This window comes from Microchirus variegatus, assembly GCF_963457635.1.
Source record: "Microchirus variegatus genome assembly, chromosome: 11".
NCBI lineage: Eukaryota > Metazoa > Chordata > Actinopteri > Pleuronectiformes > Soleidae > Microchirus > Microchirus variegatus.
This window is the reverse complement of record NC_139812.1, coordinates 11882185-11900202: the sequence shown is the minus strand read 5'-3', so window position 1 is coordinate 11900202 and position 18018 is coordinate 11882185. Positions and strand designations below refer to the sequence as shown.

General features: G+C 39.3%; 1 protein-coding gene across 1 annotated transcript in view; it reads left to right on the top strand.

The window, feature by feature from the left end:
• Positions 1 to 18018, top strand: part of cfap46 (cilia and flagella associated protein 46) — a gene marked incomplete at both ends in the record, with an annotated part of 69017 nt that overhangs the window by 29961 nt on the left and 21038 nt on the right. The window contains 20 exons of the mRNA XM_083897351.1: positions 37 to 234; positions 1202 to 1390; positions 1665 to 1778; positions 2868 to 3050; positions 3213 to 3386; positions 3776 to 3873; positions 4126 to 4202; positions 5008 to 5144; positions 5378 to 5484; positions 5945 to 6006; positions 6285 to 6458; positions 9404 to 9483; positions 9873 to 9924; positions 10055 to 10087; positions 10411 to 10513; positions 10610 to 10722; positions 12239 to 12314; positions 12442 to 12578; positions 12707 to 12808; positions 12926 to 13002. Coding sequence (XP_083753477.1) covers positions 37 to 234; positions 1202 to 1390; positions 1665 to 1778; positions 2868 to 3050; positions 3213 to 3386; positions 3776 to 3873; positions 4126 to 4202; positions 5008 to 5144; positions 5378 to 5484; positions 5945 to 6006; positions 6285 to 6458; positions 9404 to 9483; positions 9873 to 9924; positions 10055 to 10087; positions 10411 to 10513; positions 10610 to 10722; positions 12239 to 12314; positions 12442 to 12578; positions 12707 to 12808; positions 12926 to 13002 — 2286 coding nt within the window. The remainder of the gene's footprint in view (positions 1 to 36; positions 235 to 1201; positions 1391 to 1664; positions 1779 to 2867; positions 3051 to 3212; positions 3387 to 3775; positions 3874 to 4125; positions 4203 to 5007; positions 5145 to 5377; positions 5485 to 5944; positions 6007 to 6284; positions 6459 to 9403; positions 9484 to 9872; positions 9925 to 10054; positions 10088 to 10410; positions 10514 to 10609; positions 10723 to 12238; positions 12315 to 12441; positions 12579 to 12706; positions 12809 to 12925; positions 13003 to 18018) is intronic.

Sequence of the window (18018 nt, the reverse complement as noted above, 5' to 3'; positions counted from 1 at the left end):
TTTTGTTTTTATATTGTTGCTCTCTCTCTTTGCTAGACTTGTGGAATGTCGCTGGCAGCTATGCGGAGGCTGCCGCGCCTGCGACTGGACCTGGCAGAATTTTGTCTGGCTGTGCTGGAGGAGCGCTGTGCTGAGGAGAAATGCCAAGCTCTGGCTCGTGAGCGGAAGACCTCTGCTGAGATTGCACTGGAGGACTTCACACGCTGCACACCTGAGCCAAGCTCGATAGAGCAGGTGACAGAACACGCGCAACCTGGGCCAAGTGTGAAAATCCAGTATCTATTCAAGTGCCATTAAACTTTCCAAGAACTAGTAAATATGTTTACATGTTGCTGCCAACATGCAGAGCAAAATAATTGGATGTTAAAATGGCTTTCCTTCAGTGATTTCATGCACATGGAGATTAACATTCAGCATATTTAACAAGATAGAATGATACTGAAGAGTGATATACAGTAGCTAGTGTATGTATATGATTGAAGAGCTGTTCCTCAAAATATGAAATGAAACATGGCGCATGTGTTGTTCCTGTTGGAAACAATAATGAATATTTTATTTCCAGAATTATAATATGTAGCAAATAGACTTCACTCAAACTCCAGTTACTGGACAGACTAAATATTTTCATGCTGAGTGTGTTTTTGCCAGTCAACCCATGTTTGGAAAACCAGAAGGATTGTTAGCAACTGCATCACAGAGACCTCTGAATTGGAAATTGCACATTCAGTATTAAAAATTTAGGTGGGCTCAGATGGGCTTGTAAGGCTGTGAACATGACAAGTGCAGACTTCTAGGAGCTCTTTTCTTTGTATGTTATAAATTATATAATCATCATATCGTGTTTGTATGAATTTAATTTATTTTTTTTCAAATACAGTCACATTATTGTCTCTCGTTCTCGCTTTCTCTACATCTTTCTCTCCCTTTGTCTTCTTCGCTCAGAGCTGAACACAAAACAACAGTACTTCCTCTGTGTTTTCAAGATTATGTTTCTGATTTTAATTTTAAAGCAGACCAGCTTTCAAGTAATATTGATTTGTTTATTCACAAACTTAAACGCAGGGTATTCATTATGCTCCATTCAGCCAATTCATGAACAAATCAATATCTCTAAACACATTCAGAGAGGGGTCTGTGTTCAAAGAAGTCCAATTCTCATGATCCACGCCTCATTTCACCTCAACTGCACTGTGTTTTCCAGGAATGGCAGCGCGTGGGCATTACTTTGGGGCAGGTGGCTCTTGTCCAGCTGTCTGCTGTAAGCTCTCACTCTTTTGACAACATGGAGACCAGAGCTCGCTGTCTGAGTCTGATGGGGAAGTACCTGAGACTGCAGGCTGTGCAGGAGGATCCCGTGTATGTGTGTGCTCTGTGGGATAAACACAAGCATGTAAGTACAGTAAAGACTGTGTGTATAACTTATAACGTATGTATAACTGATGTAAACCAGACGTTAAGGAATGTTATCAAAAGAAAAGAGATACTGACACAGATACAGACATGCACACCAAAGGCTACACAGGGTGAGAGGATTATAGTGATTAGAGAGATGAATTTCTGCTTACATAATTTAAGAGCCTAAGTCTTCATGGTTTGTGATCATGAGGGGATTCTTTTTACTAATCATGATCATTATCCTGTGACCTTGAAATAACTTTGCGCAGAAGGAGGCCTGGTCTAAACCCATCTTTGTTGAGGATGAGAATTCAGAGAATGAAAAAGATGGACAATCGAGCGGAAAACAGCTGAGGATGACCCCTGCAAGTGCTGCACTGAAGGTACATACCTCCTTACAAATGAAGCCTTTACTCCTTATTTACATTTAATCTGAAGTCTTTATCCTGTGGTTCACTCCACCTCTCAAATCCTCCAGAGGTGGATCTGTGTGTGTGTGTTTGTCCTGCATAGAGAGATATTAAGTCGACATCAAATTTGGTGCAAAATTAAATAGTAGCATTGTATTATGTGGAATATTATCAGGTGGAATTAGTAATGATGCAACACTGAGTTTTGATTATGACTGTCTGCACTGAGATTTAATGTGATAACACAATGTCTAGATGTCACTCAATTCACATCACGATTCATTTAATGTACTTTTGTTTGAGTGAATCAATAGATAAATGGAACATTTAAATTGCACACATGGGAACGTTTTATGTATTCATATATTACATAAAGCATAAACTATACATTTTACAGATTATGCAACTCTTCTGAAATGCTGTAATGAACACCTGAGCCTCTCACTGATGCTAGAAAGGTCTCAAATGCTATCGGCAAAGTTCTGAAGAGTCTGGCATAAGCACCTGCTTGGGGTTAAACAAAACACACCAGTTCAAGGTTAAATGTCCTTTCAGTTTCAATAAGTGAAACACAGGAGGTTTTGAGCTATAAATAATAGCAACACTCCAGTTGAAGATGTTTTTGAAGCAGTGGCAGAACAAGGACAAAGTTTAGTTTTTACAGGTACTGTAAAGCTGTGGAGATTATTAATCCCAGCGGAAAAGATGGGCATGAGAACTGACAGTCCTCATTATAAGTTACTTTAATGGAAGGTCATATGAGGCTTCGGCTGTCTAAGTTATACAAGTGTTTTTCTGAAGTTCTTACAAGTACAATACTTCATTTGTATTAAGCCTCACCCATTCTACGGTAAATATAGGGATATACAGAGTTAATTAAATTCAAGAATTTTGTTTGGCATAAACAAAATCAGCAGTCAGTCATTCCAGTTGTCTGATTCAAATATCAAACCCCCAGCAGCATCAATTCCAAACAGAATAAACTCACTTTAATAATGTACAGTAATGTTGCCTGTATGTTTTTGTGTGAATGTATTGGTGATTGGTCTCTTAATTATGTAGCAAAGGCGGCTTAAAGCCCAGCAGCTGCTGGCACAGGCTTCTAAAGCCCTCGTCGAAGCCGCCAACCTGTGTCTCCAACATAACCTGCCATCCTTCATCCTGGCTGATGCCTGTATCAACATGTTGGACTGCCATGGCCAGTCTGAGCCTGCATTGGCAGGTCAATATCTTGCCCTCTTTCAGGTAACAATCATATACAGTATACATTATGTATAAAGTATTTTCAGTATAGGAAGTTGCCTCTACCTCACAGCATACATAGGACAATGCAGGGGGCTACATGCACGTTGCTATTCATCCACAGATTGTTACTTCCTGTACCGTCTTACTTTTTTTTGATTCCAGACATGCTGCGCCATGTCATCGATAGCCGACGTCCTAAGTTCTGCCTGTGCCGACACGAGTGTGTCGCAGCTCTCAGCTCTGCTCAGTCTCCATGGGAAACTGCTCCTCTCTCGGGAAGAGAGGCCCAGCAGCATGCTTAAGGGAGTGGAGGACTCCCTTAACAGCCTCTCCAAGGTACCAGGTCACAAACACCCAGACTCATGATTTATGAACACTGTCACACCCACCTTGGTGAATTCCCTTGATGGCCGACATGATATTGGCACTGTTATGACCTTTGTTCTGATTCCACTAAACTCAGTGTAGTGGAACTGCAAACACACTGTACATGTACTCAGAAGTTTTTTTTTTAAAGCATGTACTAGTGTGTGGCACTATGGAACCACACACTTTTTTTGGGGGATAAAAGTGGGGATTGAAAACAATGTGATATTTACTGACTTCTCTTTTTCTCTTCTGACACTTTGTTAGTGAACATGCTGTTATATTTTGTTTTCTAATTGCTTTGTAAAGTTTTTATGCTTTCTAAAATGTTAACATTTAAATTACTTTCTGGTTTGCAGGGTTTCAGGCAGCGGAATATTAATCCCAACCACCTAAACATCCTTGCAGAACTACCACCCAGCCTAAAAATCCTGCTGCTTCAGCACTCTGAAGATGGGTATTTACTATTCTCTACTTACCTATTATTGCTGTCTATGAAGGTGTCACGGTACATGCATAAGTTACACTAGGTTTAGGCTACAGTCACGTAGCTTGATGTGTCTCAAACCGGCCAGTAGAGGGCTGGAAATTAAAATGAGTTTACATGCGTGTTTCTTGAGGTAGATTGAAGGCATCTATTGTGAAGTATTGCTGAGAGTATACATGTAGTAAGTATTTAAGTCCTTGTTTTGGTGTGTTTCATTTTCAGGTCAGAACTTTATGGGGCCTTCTATGAGATGAGCAAAGTCCCAGAAAATCAAAAAGGAAAAACTACACAGCTTACAGGTTTGTTTGTTCTTACTATTATACAAGAGTGTCCATTTCAAATGTAGCATTTACTCCATATATGTACAGGCAAACTGTGCATTTTCCTGCATCTAATATGTTATGATGATAGTAAAAAACTGTATTTATATATCACTTTTCTCAACAGAAGTGCTTACAGTAACAGTCAAATCAAGCCTAATGAAATGTAATCAAATGAAGGTGTTTTACCTGGTAAAGCAATACAAATGTAAGAAATCCAACAGATACTGCAGTTAACAGTCCCTATTAACAGGAAGAAATCTCAGACTCAAAAATGTAAAGGGGTGAAAGAAACAGATCACCATATCAAGGCATACTGTTTATCTTATATACATGTGAATACGGTCTTGTTTATCACACATATGGTGCTGCATTGTGCGCCATTGTAAGTTAAGCCAAAAAACGTGGAATATTGCCATGTAACATTTATCCACAAGGCAGATAAAATATTCAGATTTAATGAAGATCGGGAGAGAAGGAATTTGCAAGTCTGTGTCTGGCTGAGCAGGGAACACCAGCTGTCATAAGTCATCACAGGTTTTTAGCTCAGTGTTCAATTCACATGGCCTTTCCTGGGAATAGTCTCACATAAGCAGTTGTAGAAATAGTTGAGAATATCTATACTTGATGCCTAATAATTAGGACAAAGTCAAAGAATAGGGCGAAAAAAAGACGAGCATGAGAAGGATGGCGATAAGGTGCTCACAGGGACCAATTTACTCGGTTTGTGTGTTTCCGTATATATGTATGCATGTCTGATCGTGTGTCAGTTCCATTGTTGCAGGTAACCTGATGTGCTCAAAATTGGCCAAGGTTTCAGTCTGCCCGCAGGCTCTGTTGGCTCTGAGGGAGCAGATTCAGGCTTTTGGTCAGGAGACCAGACATGCCCTCTCCAAGGAAGTCTGTGGGCACGGTGCTGAGGTTGGTCTGGAGGCTTCTGAGAAACATCAGGTTGTGCCTCGTGTTACTGTTTGACATGTTGAGACACGCGTGTGCTTCGTCTCATACAAAATCCACTGTCAGTCTCACAGATATGCTCACTCCACTGCAGCTCTAAGCATTGTATAACATTTTTATCCAAGTAATACATCACATTAGTGGATAACATATTACTTTACTGAATGTCTTTTTTTCCCTTCTGTCTCCCTGTACAGAAAACTGCATCAGATGAGAAGTTGGCAGCACACTTCTGCAAAATCGTACAAGATATGGAAGACTATTTGCATCCTCTGCTCACACAGTTTGATTTCTCTTGCTTCAGGTGAATACTTGTACCCAATTTGCCCTCTGAGGTTCAACAAGTTTATTATTGTTTTTCTTAGCATGAGGAAGGGACATCTGTGTGATTTTACTTATATGGTTCAGCATATTCTCTATGTACTGTGTACTGTGTGTTTACTATATTTTTTCCTCAGTGCAAATATTCTCTTTTTAGCAGAATATAGGCACACACAGGGGTGCTACAGCGTCAGGATCATGATTTTTGTATGCTTTTCCATAGACCGAAATAGGGCAGAGCCATTATAAATGTCAACAGTGAGACTTGTTTACCACTGTGGCAGGTACAAATGTCCACTGTGAGAATATATTCAAGCGTGCTCAAGTCAGACTAGTTGTCTTAAATGTGGCCTGTCAGGTCTCCTTCTGTCTGCTGTATTTATTTCACACTGTCACAATCTTGATTCCATCTTGTGATCCTCACCTGTCCTTATCTCTCCCAGGCCCCGGGCTGCATCAGAACAGTGTCTTGAAATGACAAAATGCAAAGATAAAGATGAAAAAGGTAAGGGGTAGGAGGGTATGGTGGTTGTTTGCTCGTGTGTGTCTGTGTCACCCTATGGGCATCGTGGTTATCCTTACACTGTATTAGGGGAACCACTATTCCAATATTTGCCCTGATTTCTATCTGGCAGCCCTTTAGCAGGTGTCTGTTCAAGCATTCCACCGCTCAAACTCTCTCATGCCAATGTTGTTGCTGTACACAAGAATGTACAGCATACTAAAAAAAATGTTTATTTCAAATTTTAAATAACTTTTTTTGTTATGTGTGTGTGCGCACAGTTAAATTACTCGCAGACCCAGGTGAGCATTTGGTGTTGCTGGCAGACAGGAAGTTGCTGGACTTGCCACTGGAATCCCTGTCCATCCTGCAGGAGGAAGGTCTGAGCTCCGTGTCACGAGACTTTTCCCTCCAGCTTCTTCACAGTCGACTGAACAGAAACGAACCGGAGAAAGGTATAAAGACACACATATAGCCTGATTTCAAGATATAATTATATATAATTCATATCATTACTGAGTGCTGCTGTTTAATGCAGCATGTGGTTCATTTATACATACACAGCGGCATCACTGAAAACCAAAGATACTTGACCAGCACTAAAGCAGTAAGCATGTATATGCTACCACTGCACTATACTACGACCACTAACAAGCACAATATGTCACTATGAAGTTGCAAATGTGGCATTTGTGAGCCTGTTAAACATGCATTTTGTTTGACAGCGTCCGCACAAGGTGCTCACAAACAAAATGCCTGCAGATGTGCTTGCATTTTCATTACACTGAAATATATACAGTAAATGTTATGTGCTTTAAATAGCACAGTTATTACTGGAAGGCTGTTAGAATATGGAAGTGCAAATGACTGAACTGGCTTGCAGTCATATTATGTCATATATGCAAGTCTAAAGCCGTACAAAATTATTCCAAATCAGCATGTTTTCACTCTGTTTTTACTGCCATAATCAAACCAAGCATTTTTATTGCCCAAGCATGGTTTGATTAAGATGTATGATGTTTTAGTTCCAGTCAGTTATTTTTTTTTTAAGTAGTTAAATATAATGATGCACCTAGACTAATAGTTTAGATTAATAGTAAGAAATCCTTTTTTTTGGCAGCCTTTTATTCTTTTGATGTCATTTTTATACTGTGAATGACAAATTGAGTACCTACTGTAAATGATATCGTCACACAGACATAGATATGCAAAGATAGAGCAAGATGTGACGTAAATGTGCTGGAACAATGCAGAATAACTCATACATCAACTATTGACGTTTTGTGCATGACTGGATGTTTCCCCTCACGTAATTCCTCATCATATTATGGTAAATAATGCCTTATACTTGTGTCTTTAGACTACAGGCAGCCATCCATAGAGATGGAATTGGTTTAGCAGAGAAAGGTCATTTCACATCCTGGTGGTATGCAGAAGTTCATGTGGACATCCGTGAACAGCACAACCTGCTTTGCTAAAGTGGATGTCCATTAAGTGTGGCCGTATTGCTGTGCCTGCTAGAACCATTTAGAATCAGGGCTGTGGATTTCATTGCATAATATATGTGGGCGCCGAGGGTAACTGTTGACCGAGCAAATCAACCTTTATGCTTATATAACCGAGTTGTCCGTCTAAAACACATGGAAGACGTCATGAAACATCATATATTTAAATTGTTCGCCCAGCTCTGACCGACCGACCGTGTTCTCCTTCAGCAGGATACGAATGATAAAGACCTTTTAAATGTGTTGTCGCAAATTGTAGTTAAAAATGAGCTGTGAGTTTTTTGAAGTAATATCTTTATCCGGGTTTTTAGTAAAACTGTAAAATACCTCGTGAAAATGAATTACCGGTATGCACATTAATGAAGAGCACAAGAGCTGTTGATGCAGACGTCTTCCATATTAAAGGTTGAATCATTTGCATAACTTGTGTGGATGCTCAAAGGTCACTGTTGTGCTACTGTGTGCATGTATGCGTCACACCTTCTACAGACAGAAAATTACAGATGAGTAAGATGCGTTTCATACGACACCGTTCAGTACCTGCATCAGAGATATGGGTGTCAATGAAGTCATCTTCTCCCGGAACATCATTATTAGGATTTACAGTTACAGTTTGGCGTTGTGTCAAGAAGACTGAGTGCAGTGAAATCAGTTTTGAAAGGGCTATTAGTTGTTATGTGTGGTGCCTTGCAAGAGGTATGCAAAGTACTATAAAAAGACAACCTACAGGTTGCAAATGTCTTTTGTTTTGAAAATGTGTCAAATTTGCTGCCCTGTTAAGACATTTATTAGAAGGAAAGTGATATAATTTAGTAGCTGTATGTGACAAAACAGAGTAACTATCCAAAAATAACAGTACAACTTTATCAATTAAGTGGCTTTAATTTGCAAGCATTCGGATCAATTTCAAAACAAAAGTCCTCGAGTAATGTTAGGAAGAACACAATGGGGGTCAATGATCCAAGTTCACAAACTTCAATAACGTGTGTGTCCACCATTACCCTCACACAGAGCGGTACACCGGCGACGCATGGACATCACCAGGTTGTCGATCATGGCCTGGGGGATGTTGTCCCATTCCTCCTGCAGAGCCACTTTAAGACCCTAAGGTGTTTGATAGGTGACATGTCTGGTGAATACGGCGTCATTCAGTTGTGTTGCCACAGCTGTAACGCTCAACCCAGCACTCAGCATGACAATGGCACGCTCCCTCATGATTTGTGACATCTGTGGCATATTGACAAGTGACAAAAGTCTACATTTTGGTGTGCCCTTTTATTGACCATACCATAAGTGAGTGTCTGTGTACTGGTCACGCATATTGACCACCACTCTGCCATGCTCCATGACTCTCGTCAGTTGAAATACTCAATCTGAGATTGTAGTCAATAGGAGTGGCCAAGTGACACTGGACTACTGGATTTGAGCAAAACAAATCATTCCATAAACAAATGCATCAAGAATCTGAGCAAATGTCATGACATTCTATTTTTGTTCACCATTTCAAGATTGTGCGTTTATATTTTTGTTGAGTATTATATCAAGAAACTCAAATAGTACTGAACTGACATCAAACATATTTTAATATGTTAATAAGTTCAGGGAATTTTGATTTATCCTCAGAGAACCTTAAATAATTAACAAAATTCTAATTATTTTAATCACCCATTTACCAAAATGTCATTGGCCCTTTTTTTAATTTTATTTTATTCATATTTAGTGACCACTCACAGTCCCCTGCAGTACTTCCACAGCTCATCGGGTGGTCGGGTCCAACGTCGGGAATCACTGCTCTAAATAGTCACATTACATTTCATTCCTTCCCCAACATGCTGTGTAATAATCTCCCCCACAGAGAATACATACATATTAACTCTGCCTCATGTTTGTGGCAGTTGAAAGTGACAACAAAAAGGAGACCAGAGGTGGAAAGGGAAGCAAGGGGAGGGGAGATCAAAGCCAAAGCATCAAAGTGGTAAGTTCTCGAAATTAATCTGAGGCTCCCAGATACACCCCGCAATATTACTTTTACCTGCTATCAGCAATGGCGCTTATTTAAATTTCTCCCGGCTTCTCTTTTATGTTTGATTTTTCAATCAATTACATAATGTGTTTTCACAAAGATCCTATTTCTAGCTTTCGGAGCAGTTATCCTCTGTCATGCATCGCTTTCTGTTTTTCCACCAATCCTTTCCTCTGTGGTTCCACCACAGTAATAGAATCCTACTGCTATTTGTAGATGAAAATGTCTATACTGTCTAAGAGTATTTTGCACATTTATTTATTATTTCCTTTATGTTTTCATTTAAACTTCTCCTGCATACACTTTGTAACTGTGATTTGTTTACTCTGTTTTTTCCCCAGATCCCTGCATCACCTTCAAACACCTTCCCTGTTGACACACGGAACTTAAAATGTATCTTATTTTAAAAATGAAGTCTAATCACATGTATGTGTTTGTTCATTGTTGTTGCTGTTTGATTCGTCTTATTGCAGAATACAGAGGGACTCTTTTTGACTTATTTATTCTTAACATGCCTCTAAAGATATTGTTGACCCCTACAGTGACGGCAACTATGGTGAGTAAACGTAACAATACAGAGAATAACATTATACACTTAAATACAGCCTGACTGCAACTGTTGTATAAAGGGATAGCTATAAACGAAGTGATGCTTTTATTTTATTGTCGATTTAGGTGGCATTGAAGTGTTATGAGCGGATCCTTTAGAGACCTAAATGGCCCAGTTATGCAGTGATCAGTGTTCTCTTTATATTAAACGACAATAAATGGCTTTTAATAAGTGCCTTTTATAGCACCCTCCATGTACTTTTATTTCTAAAACTCTCCGGCCTTGTGTGAGATTCAAAGCTCCCATGTTGTCGTCCGCATGTGAACAAGAATGGACGACTCTGACCAGAAGGATGTCGGAGATTTTGGAAGCGCACAGTAAACATTTCCACCATCTGTGGGAGGGATTCATGGACAGCAAACAAATGCCCAGGTTAGAACCTAAAAGTATAACCAAGACAACATACTGTGTTTGTTATGTTTCAGTTTACCTCATGTCTTTTCCATCACTCTCTTATATTATGTCAAGTCTGTCTGAGCTGGAGCAGCTGCTTTGCAAATGCAGTGCCTTTATTTACCTGGGGAGGGAGCACTTCCTTGCAAACGTCCCACCTGCCAAACTGGCAGCACTCAATCTCTCTGGTATGCAATGCATTTTCACTTGTATGGGTCAGAGTAGCATCTGAATTTTTTTTTTTAATATGAACTATTGTACACCACAGCTATAGATATTAACAGTATTTTCATATTGTTACACAAAAGATAGCCAATCAAAGAGTAATGCCAATCATGACAACAGATATAATGTCTCCATCATTAACCTGCTCTTGATTAAAACGTGTTCAGACCACTGTCTGTGCATGTAAAGAAACATTAGATATATAATACTCATAATAATAATATTTGTTTTAACCTTCATTAAGAAAAAAACGTTATTGCCACAACTGTGGAAAAGGCTATTTTCAATCTCATCTGTGACAGTGGCAGCAATAGTTCTACCACACTAGGCTGAGTTGCCTCTTTACACTTTAATTATGTCACACGCTGTTTTCAAAAGTATATAAAACTGTGCATTAATCGATGGCAAAATACTATAATGAATGACCTGGGAACAAAGCTGTGGATTATGTAAGCACTTAATGGAGCGGATAGATTTAATCTCATTGAACACGTCTTTAATTTCCTGAGTATATTTAGAAAGATCTGTGTCACAGAGAATAAGTCAATGAAGTCTTATAATCAGGTCCTTGCCTTAATACTTTCACATCTTCACTAATGGGCCTGTAAAAATCAGTGAACTTAGAATAACTCATGGAGGATTAATGATTAATGATGGTCATATCACATTGAAGCAGTAGGTGGAATTGACAGACATCTCATAAAAAACACACAGTCTGTACATTTTAAACTTTTTGGGTTACGTAAGTCCGAGTGATTTCTGCTGAATCATTTCAACCTAAAGTTAGTATTGTTTCAGTTGATTTATGAGTCTTTTTCTGCTGATGCTCTTCGGTAAAATAAAAATAATAATTGTTTTTTTTTCTTCAGAGAGGTCCTAAAAGAACTGATTTATTTACAGTCTGGCGACAATAAAAACCCATCTTTCTTTCCTTCCTTAAGTAAATAATAATCGGCTTTCACTTTTTTTTTTTTTACACCTTAAAACATCTCTCAAAGCAACCATAGCCACATATTTACGACTCCTGTCTTCTCGCCTCACCCACAAACAAAAAGGTAGTCTGAGCAAGAGTAAACTTTCCAGTGTGACTGACAGTGTCACACTGACCATGTACGTCGCCCCGGGGCAGACACATGTGTCACCAACTAGCCTGGTGTTATTGCTGCTAACTATAGTGTGACTGACACCACAGTGTGAATTCCAGCTGTTACTTCACAGCGCACCGGATGGCAGATTTTTCTGTTTTCTTAGAAAAAAAAAAAAAGGTGTCACATAGACCAAGCTGCACCATCTGCAATCATATTGTATCTCAAAAGTGTGATACTTCATCTTTGTGCCTTTGTCTTTAGAAATAATGTAGAATATTGTGATAAATTGTGCATTTCACTGTAAATGACGACATCAGAGGCCAAGTCAAGTTTGTTATACTGTATTTTTTTGCGACTGTTTGATTATTTGTTTCATTGTTTTTCTCTCCAGAGTGTCGAATGGCTCTGCTTTTTGAGCAGAACAACACCAGTCTTCTCCGCCCGTCAATCCATGGGACACAGGAAAGGTAACAAAACTACTTTAAAACTTCAAACACTCTCTTTTCACTCATCTCCTGTCTTGTAGTAGTTATGCGGGGAGTCATTTATAGAGACTTGGCTCCAAAAATCTCTGTATTGCTCCTCCCTTTCCAGTGCGAGACAGTTTCCCCTGGGGAAATCTCAGGCGACTGCTCTGCTGTTGAGTTTGGCTGGTGTCAGCTGTGTGGTGCTCAATCAGTGGCACAGTAGCCTTCAACAGAACACACACAATCTGGGAACTGTACTTGACAGTAAGTTTTTTTTTTTGGACACCGCGCCGTTTCTGCTTCATCGTTTTGTTTAATACACCATTTTGTGTGTTTAACGAACACTTTTAGCTACACAAACTGTGTGTTTGTGTCACACCATGTGTTTGCAGATCTACTGAGGGACAGACAGACCTCTGGTCAGATCATCCACGCCTTGAGGAAAAGAAGCAGCTCAAAGACACTTCATCACAAGGTTACAGCGACTGCACACGGTACTGAACTGCATATCTACTCTACTCTGCATCATATGCATCTACATTAGTGTGAAAACAACTTTTTGTAGTATCACACACGTGCATTTCTCACTTATAACCATGTTTCCTCTACAGATCCAGCGCTGCCCACTGACGCAAAAGAAAAAGATGTTCCGCGCAAAATGACTGTCACACCGTCAGCCTTCAACTGTGTAATTTATGGACTCCCTAACTTCATTTTCGTGTAATATTATGTTTAATTTTCACTGACACTTTTCTACAGATAGAGAGATTTAAAAACATCACATGCAAAAATGTATGGGAGGTAAAAGAAATCGTGAAAAATTATTAATTACTCCCACTCCCTGTGATTTTCTGTGTTCTGGTTTTTTTTTTCCTTGACATTTGCACTATCATATACATCATTCAATAATATGCCTGATTCCATAGTGTAATGGTAGTGCTGTTAGAGAGGGGAGCTTACAGTGATGTAACCTATACACGGCTTGTATTATTAAAACATTAATACTACTGCGTACTGACAAATTACACCTTCAGGATAATCACCATAAATATGTAAGGTACGGAGCAGACTTTGACTAATTCCACGTGAGAAATAACCAGACAGAAATGTATGAAATCCTATAATAAAAAGACTGACTGAGGAAAACACTGGTGCATAATCTGGTTTACTTTGTAATGTGATGATATTGCTTTTTGCATCTCTTAAAGCCATTTTAATTTCACCTCCCATAAAGACTTTTGATTTGTTGCCTCTTTCTCACAGTGTTCGCCACAGTTCATCACGAGCCATCAGGCCTGCACTCATTGTTCAAACATGGTGTGCCAAACTATGTCAACATCGAAATGCATCTAGGAGACACTGCAGTGCAGGTTTAATCCTCATATTTCTTGTTTTATTGCTTGTTAACATCGCAGCTTCCTAATTGGGGAAAGACAGCCCTTGAGAAAAAAAATCGTATTAGTGTAAGAACTGTGTAACTTGCGGGATTTAAATGCTGCCACACTTGTTTTAATTTGATGAACACCCATTCCCTACTCAGTCTGCAAAGAAATTGGAATCCTTTAATCATGTTTTTGAAGGGGATGTTGTCGGCAAAAAGTAAAAGAATACGTACAAGAACATACGAGTAGAAGAACACTCATGGAATTTGTTTCTCGATTAAAACTGTTCCTCAATTACTGTCTGAGCTTCTCAAGGGCTCTTGTCTCACAAATTGTACTGATTTCACCAGCCTCAAGACGCAAGATCATCTAATCTGTATGTGTCATGTCTAAATAATGGCCCACCATTGACAATGAGACCACTGAGTTTTATCAAATTGTGAACAACAAATGGCTCATAATCAAAGTAGCATTTGATCAATTATTGCCTAACCTGTCTTGACAGCTCATTCTGCAGCAGCTGACATTCAGCTTCTCGTATCTTCCCCTATTCTGATAAATGCAGTCAACGGTCAGTCCCAGCAGCTTGTTTGTCTTTTCACCAAGGGACAACTTGGCAGAAAGCACATTCTTCTCTTTTGTTGCTCCCAAGGTTGAACGTAAAACACCGTGAAGACGTGTTCATATGCTGATTAGACCTGTACATCACATATGTCATATCCAAAGTTTGAAGTCTCCTCGACAGTCATTATGAGTTACATCGTCATCTTAGTCATTATTTAGTTTCCACCAATGAGAGGAACAACAGCGAGAGGATGTTCTTCTACTGTCATATGACCTTTGTCTGTATGTATGTAGGTCAGAGAGCGAGCGAGAGCTTCACTGTGCACTGAGGGACTTCATCACACACTTGGAAGCTCAGAGGGGATGAAATATGGCAGAGGCCCAGGAGACAGAGGAACTACATCAACAAGAGGACATGATAGGGTGATGATGACGTTATTTCAGTGGCAAAATGACCGACAAAGTGTGTGGTGATTGAAGCCTGTCCTGGACGGGCTGTTACTTTTATTTTTACAGACAGAGTCCATGTAAGTCACATTAGGGTCAAGCACCAACAACAGAGGAGTGAAGGGAAAGAAAAATGTCAGCGACAGTGCACAGTAGAGACGGTAAGAAGCTACTTCTGCGTGTGGTCAGATAGATTCAGCCCATTATGTTCAACTATTTGACCTTGAAAGATAAGTAGTCCTCAACAGCAGCATGCAGCAATATCAGGGAGAATGAAACCTATAACCATTCTTATAAGATGTGTATCCCCTTGTCGTCATCAGCAATATTTTGCATATTTTGGGGTCTCAGTTGCTGCTATGATCAAAAGCTTAGTATTACTTAACTCTGCCCATAATTGTACACATTAAGTCAGGAGAATACAAGGTCATTTTCATTTGGTTCAGACTTTTTTGAAATTATGATTTAATTCAAAACTCAATTCTGGTTTTAGAAATTTATGAGCGAATGAGAGCTCATGTAACCTTTTGATTAAAAAACATTTAACTGCATCGATTTGGAAGCAGTGTTTCTGGGCAAAATTGAAAAAGGAAAAGTGTCATTTACCGTCTGAACTGACTGGTGTTAATGTTTTCATCATTAAAAATTGATGCTGGTTAATAATAAAAACAAAGTGGTGTGTGCGTATGCAAGTGTTTCCCCAAATATTTTGAATTTGGGACCTGTTTTCCTGAACATCAAACCATCGCAACTTAATTTCATGATGATTTTGGAAAACCAGAAACTTGAAAATGCGTAAAGCTATAACTCATTTGTGTTACTCTGTGTAACATTTGTATTTGCGATTTGCAATTAATGAGCTGTTGAGGTGCTAATCAGATCACGTCCTTGGCCCAGTTTTGTCCCACATCTGGACCGGGTCTAAATTTTGTCCACTGTTGGATGACAGTCAAAAAAGATTGTGTGTGTGTCTGTGCCAGAGTTAGGCTATATGTGGAAATAACATCTAACTGGGTCGAGCAACCACACATACTGTATATAAAGTAGATGTAGCTCAATATTCATCAGAATAATTTTTTTCTATTTTGTTTTTTCACCTCTGGTCAGCGTGAGCCTTTTCCAAAAAGAAAAAAAAAAAAATCAAAAACAATTTGTTTGTTCATTCTTTTTCAAAGTGTTCTAAAATTAGATATATTCATGTATTGCAAGGCTTTCCATTTCTGTGAGATGACAAGCATCTTGCTCCAACATCTAAGAATGGGAAGCAGTGTGACTATGAATAATGAGATGCACCTCCTGCTTGTGTAACCATGAGGTCCTGTATCTCTGGTATAGTGAGTGCAAGGGCAGGGATGGAGAGCAAAAACAGTGGAACATGTGGAATACCAATAATACAAGCTACACACAAAAGAATATGTGCCATTTCCAGCTGCTCCAACAGTGGTGCTAAAATTCAGCTTTGTAAAAATACAGTGTAATACACACGCCTTTTCTGTGCGTGACGGATGAGCAGAGGACAAACACTCTTTATACGTCATGTTAGTAAGCTAGTAAACTTAGTAAGTAAGTTACTTTATTCAAGGAAATGTGGCAGCATTCCTTTTATTCCGGCTGTTGCCATGACTATGATTGATTTGAAATGTGAATAATGCTATGATTGCAATTCATAATGTCACTTATCCAGGTGCAAATCTGACAATCTGTCTGTCAATGTCGCCGCCGGGTGTCAACACACACATGGTAAATTCAGTTTCTTTGTCTCAGAGCTACAGCTGCCCAACACCCCTTTCCTAACACAAGATATCAGGTCCTGTTGTGCATTCAAAATTAGGATGTCAAGACTCAACTTGCACCTAACTACAACATCTGCAGGATGTGGGAGTCGACCCCTGATACCTGCCGTAGACAAAGTAATGTGACTTTGTTATGTGAAAGCACGGCCTGGAGGGGCAGACCCCCTCCCAGACAAAGAGATCTGAAAGGGACACTCTTGTGGAGATTGACCCTTTCTTTGCAAAGAAAATTAAACCCTATCAGCTGGCAGAAGTCCCTATTTCATTCTTCAACAGCAGCAGCAGCAGAAAAATTTCCACAACATAAGCTGCAGTGATGTTCTAGAAAACTATGTTTTATAAACTTATTATTAAAAAAAGTTCCTACACCAGAAGAAAAACTTGACACAAATTTGAACCAGTGATCCAAGAGAGACAGAAACAGACCAGCCTTCAAACGTTAATAGAACCACATTTAGAGCCCAATTCATAAAGTGTGTTATGGATGCAATGTTTAATACTCCGGCTCATTTTTACGTCATGATGCAAGGCCCGGGATAAAAGCCAGATAATCAAATCAGAGCGGCCGTAAAGCAGAGTGATTTTCTCTTCACTCCGAACAGAAAGGAGAACACATTCAGGTTTCAGGCATCATTTTATTACCCACAATTCCCCCGCTGCACTTTCGTAGCACGGCAAGATTTGTGCTCTTCACATTAAGGTCTCCATAGTCATATAATCACATTAACCATGCTAAGATCAAATTGGAACAGCGAGGGTCGTGGCTCACTCTGAACACAAACATTTCCATTGGTTTTATAATTTGTCGTGTTGAAAGATGTTGCGCGTGAAGAAGCTCTGCTTTTTTTTATGTTCCATTATAGATCTATATTAGGTTTTTTTAAATTACAAATCTCATTATTTACACGTCACATAAACAGCACATGCATAGGGGTGGGTTAACATGTGCTGGGTTATAACAGTGCCAGAAAAGAAGAAGAAGACAAACGTTAATCTCTGGCAGACAGTGACCAATGATGACAAAATGCATTTGTTTATCTGTCATTTGAGCGATTCTGACTCACGTTGATTGGCAACTAAATATGATCAGTTATGATTAAACCACTGCAACACTCAGAATGGAAAAAGGCGGTGCCCACTGACAGCACTGTCAGTTATTCTATTATGACATTTCTTGGATTATCTTTTTTTTCCACCTAAGCTGTGAATCTGTAGAATTGCTGAGGTAGAATTCTGCACCGTTAGATAAACAGAGAAATGTCATGCTTTCACTCATCCCCTCTCTACATATTTGCACACATTTGGTCGACACTGAAGCCTCCTCTTTTCTGGGAATAGAGGGGGAGAAAAAGATGATTAACTTATTATGCGGCCTTATATTTATTACATGTCCCTGATAAAAAACAAGACTGTTACTGATAGGATATGAAATTTCCCACTAACTGCACCTTTAACTAATACTTTAGGGATATTCATGATATTCATTTGATCATTTGCACCAAACGCAGAGGACATATG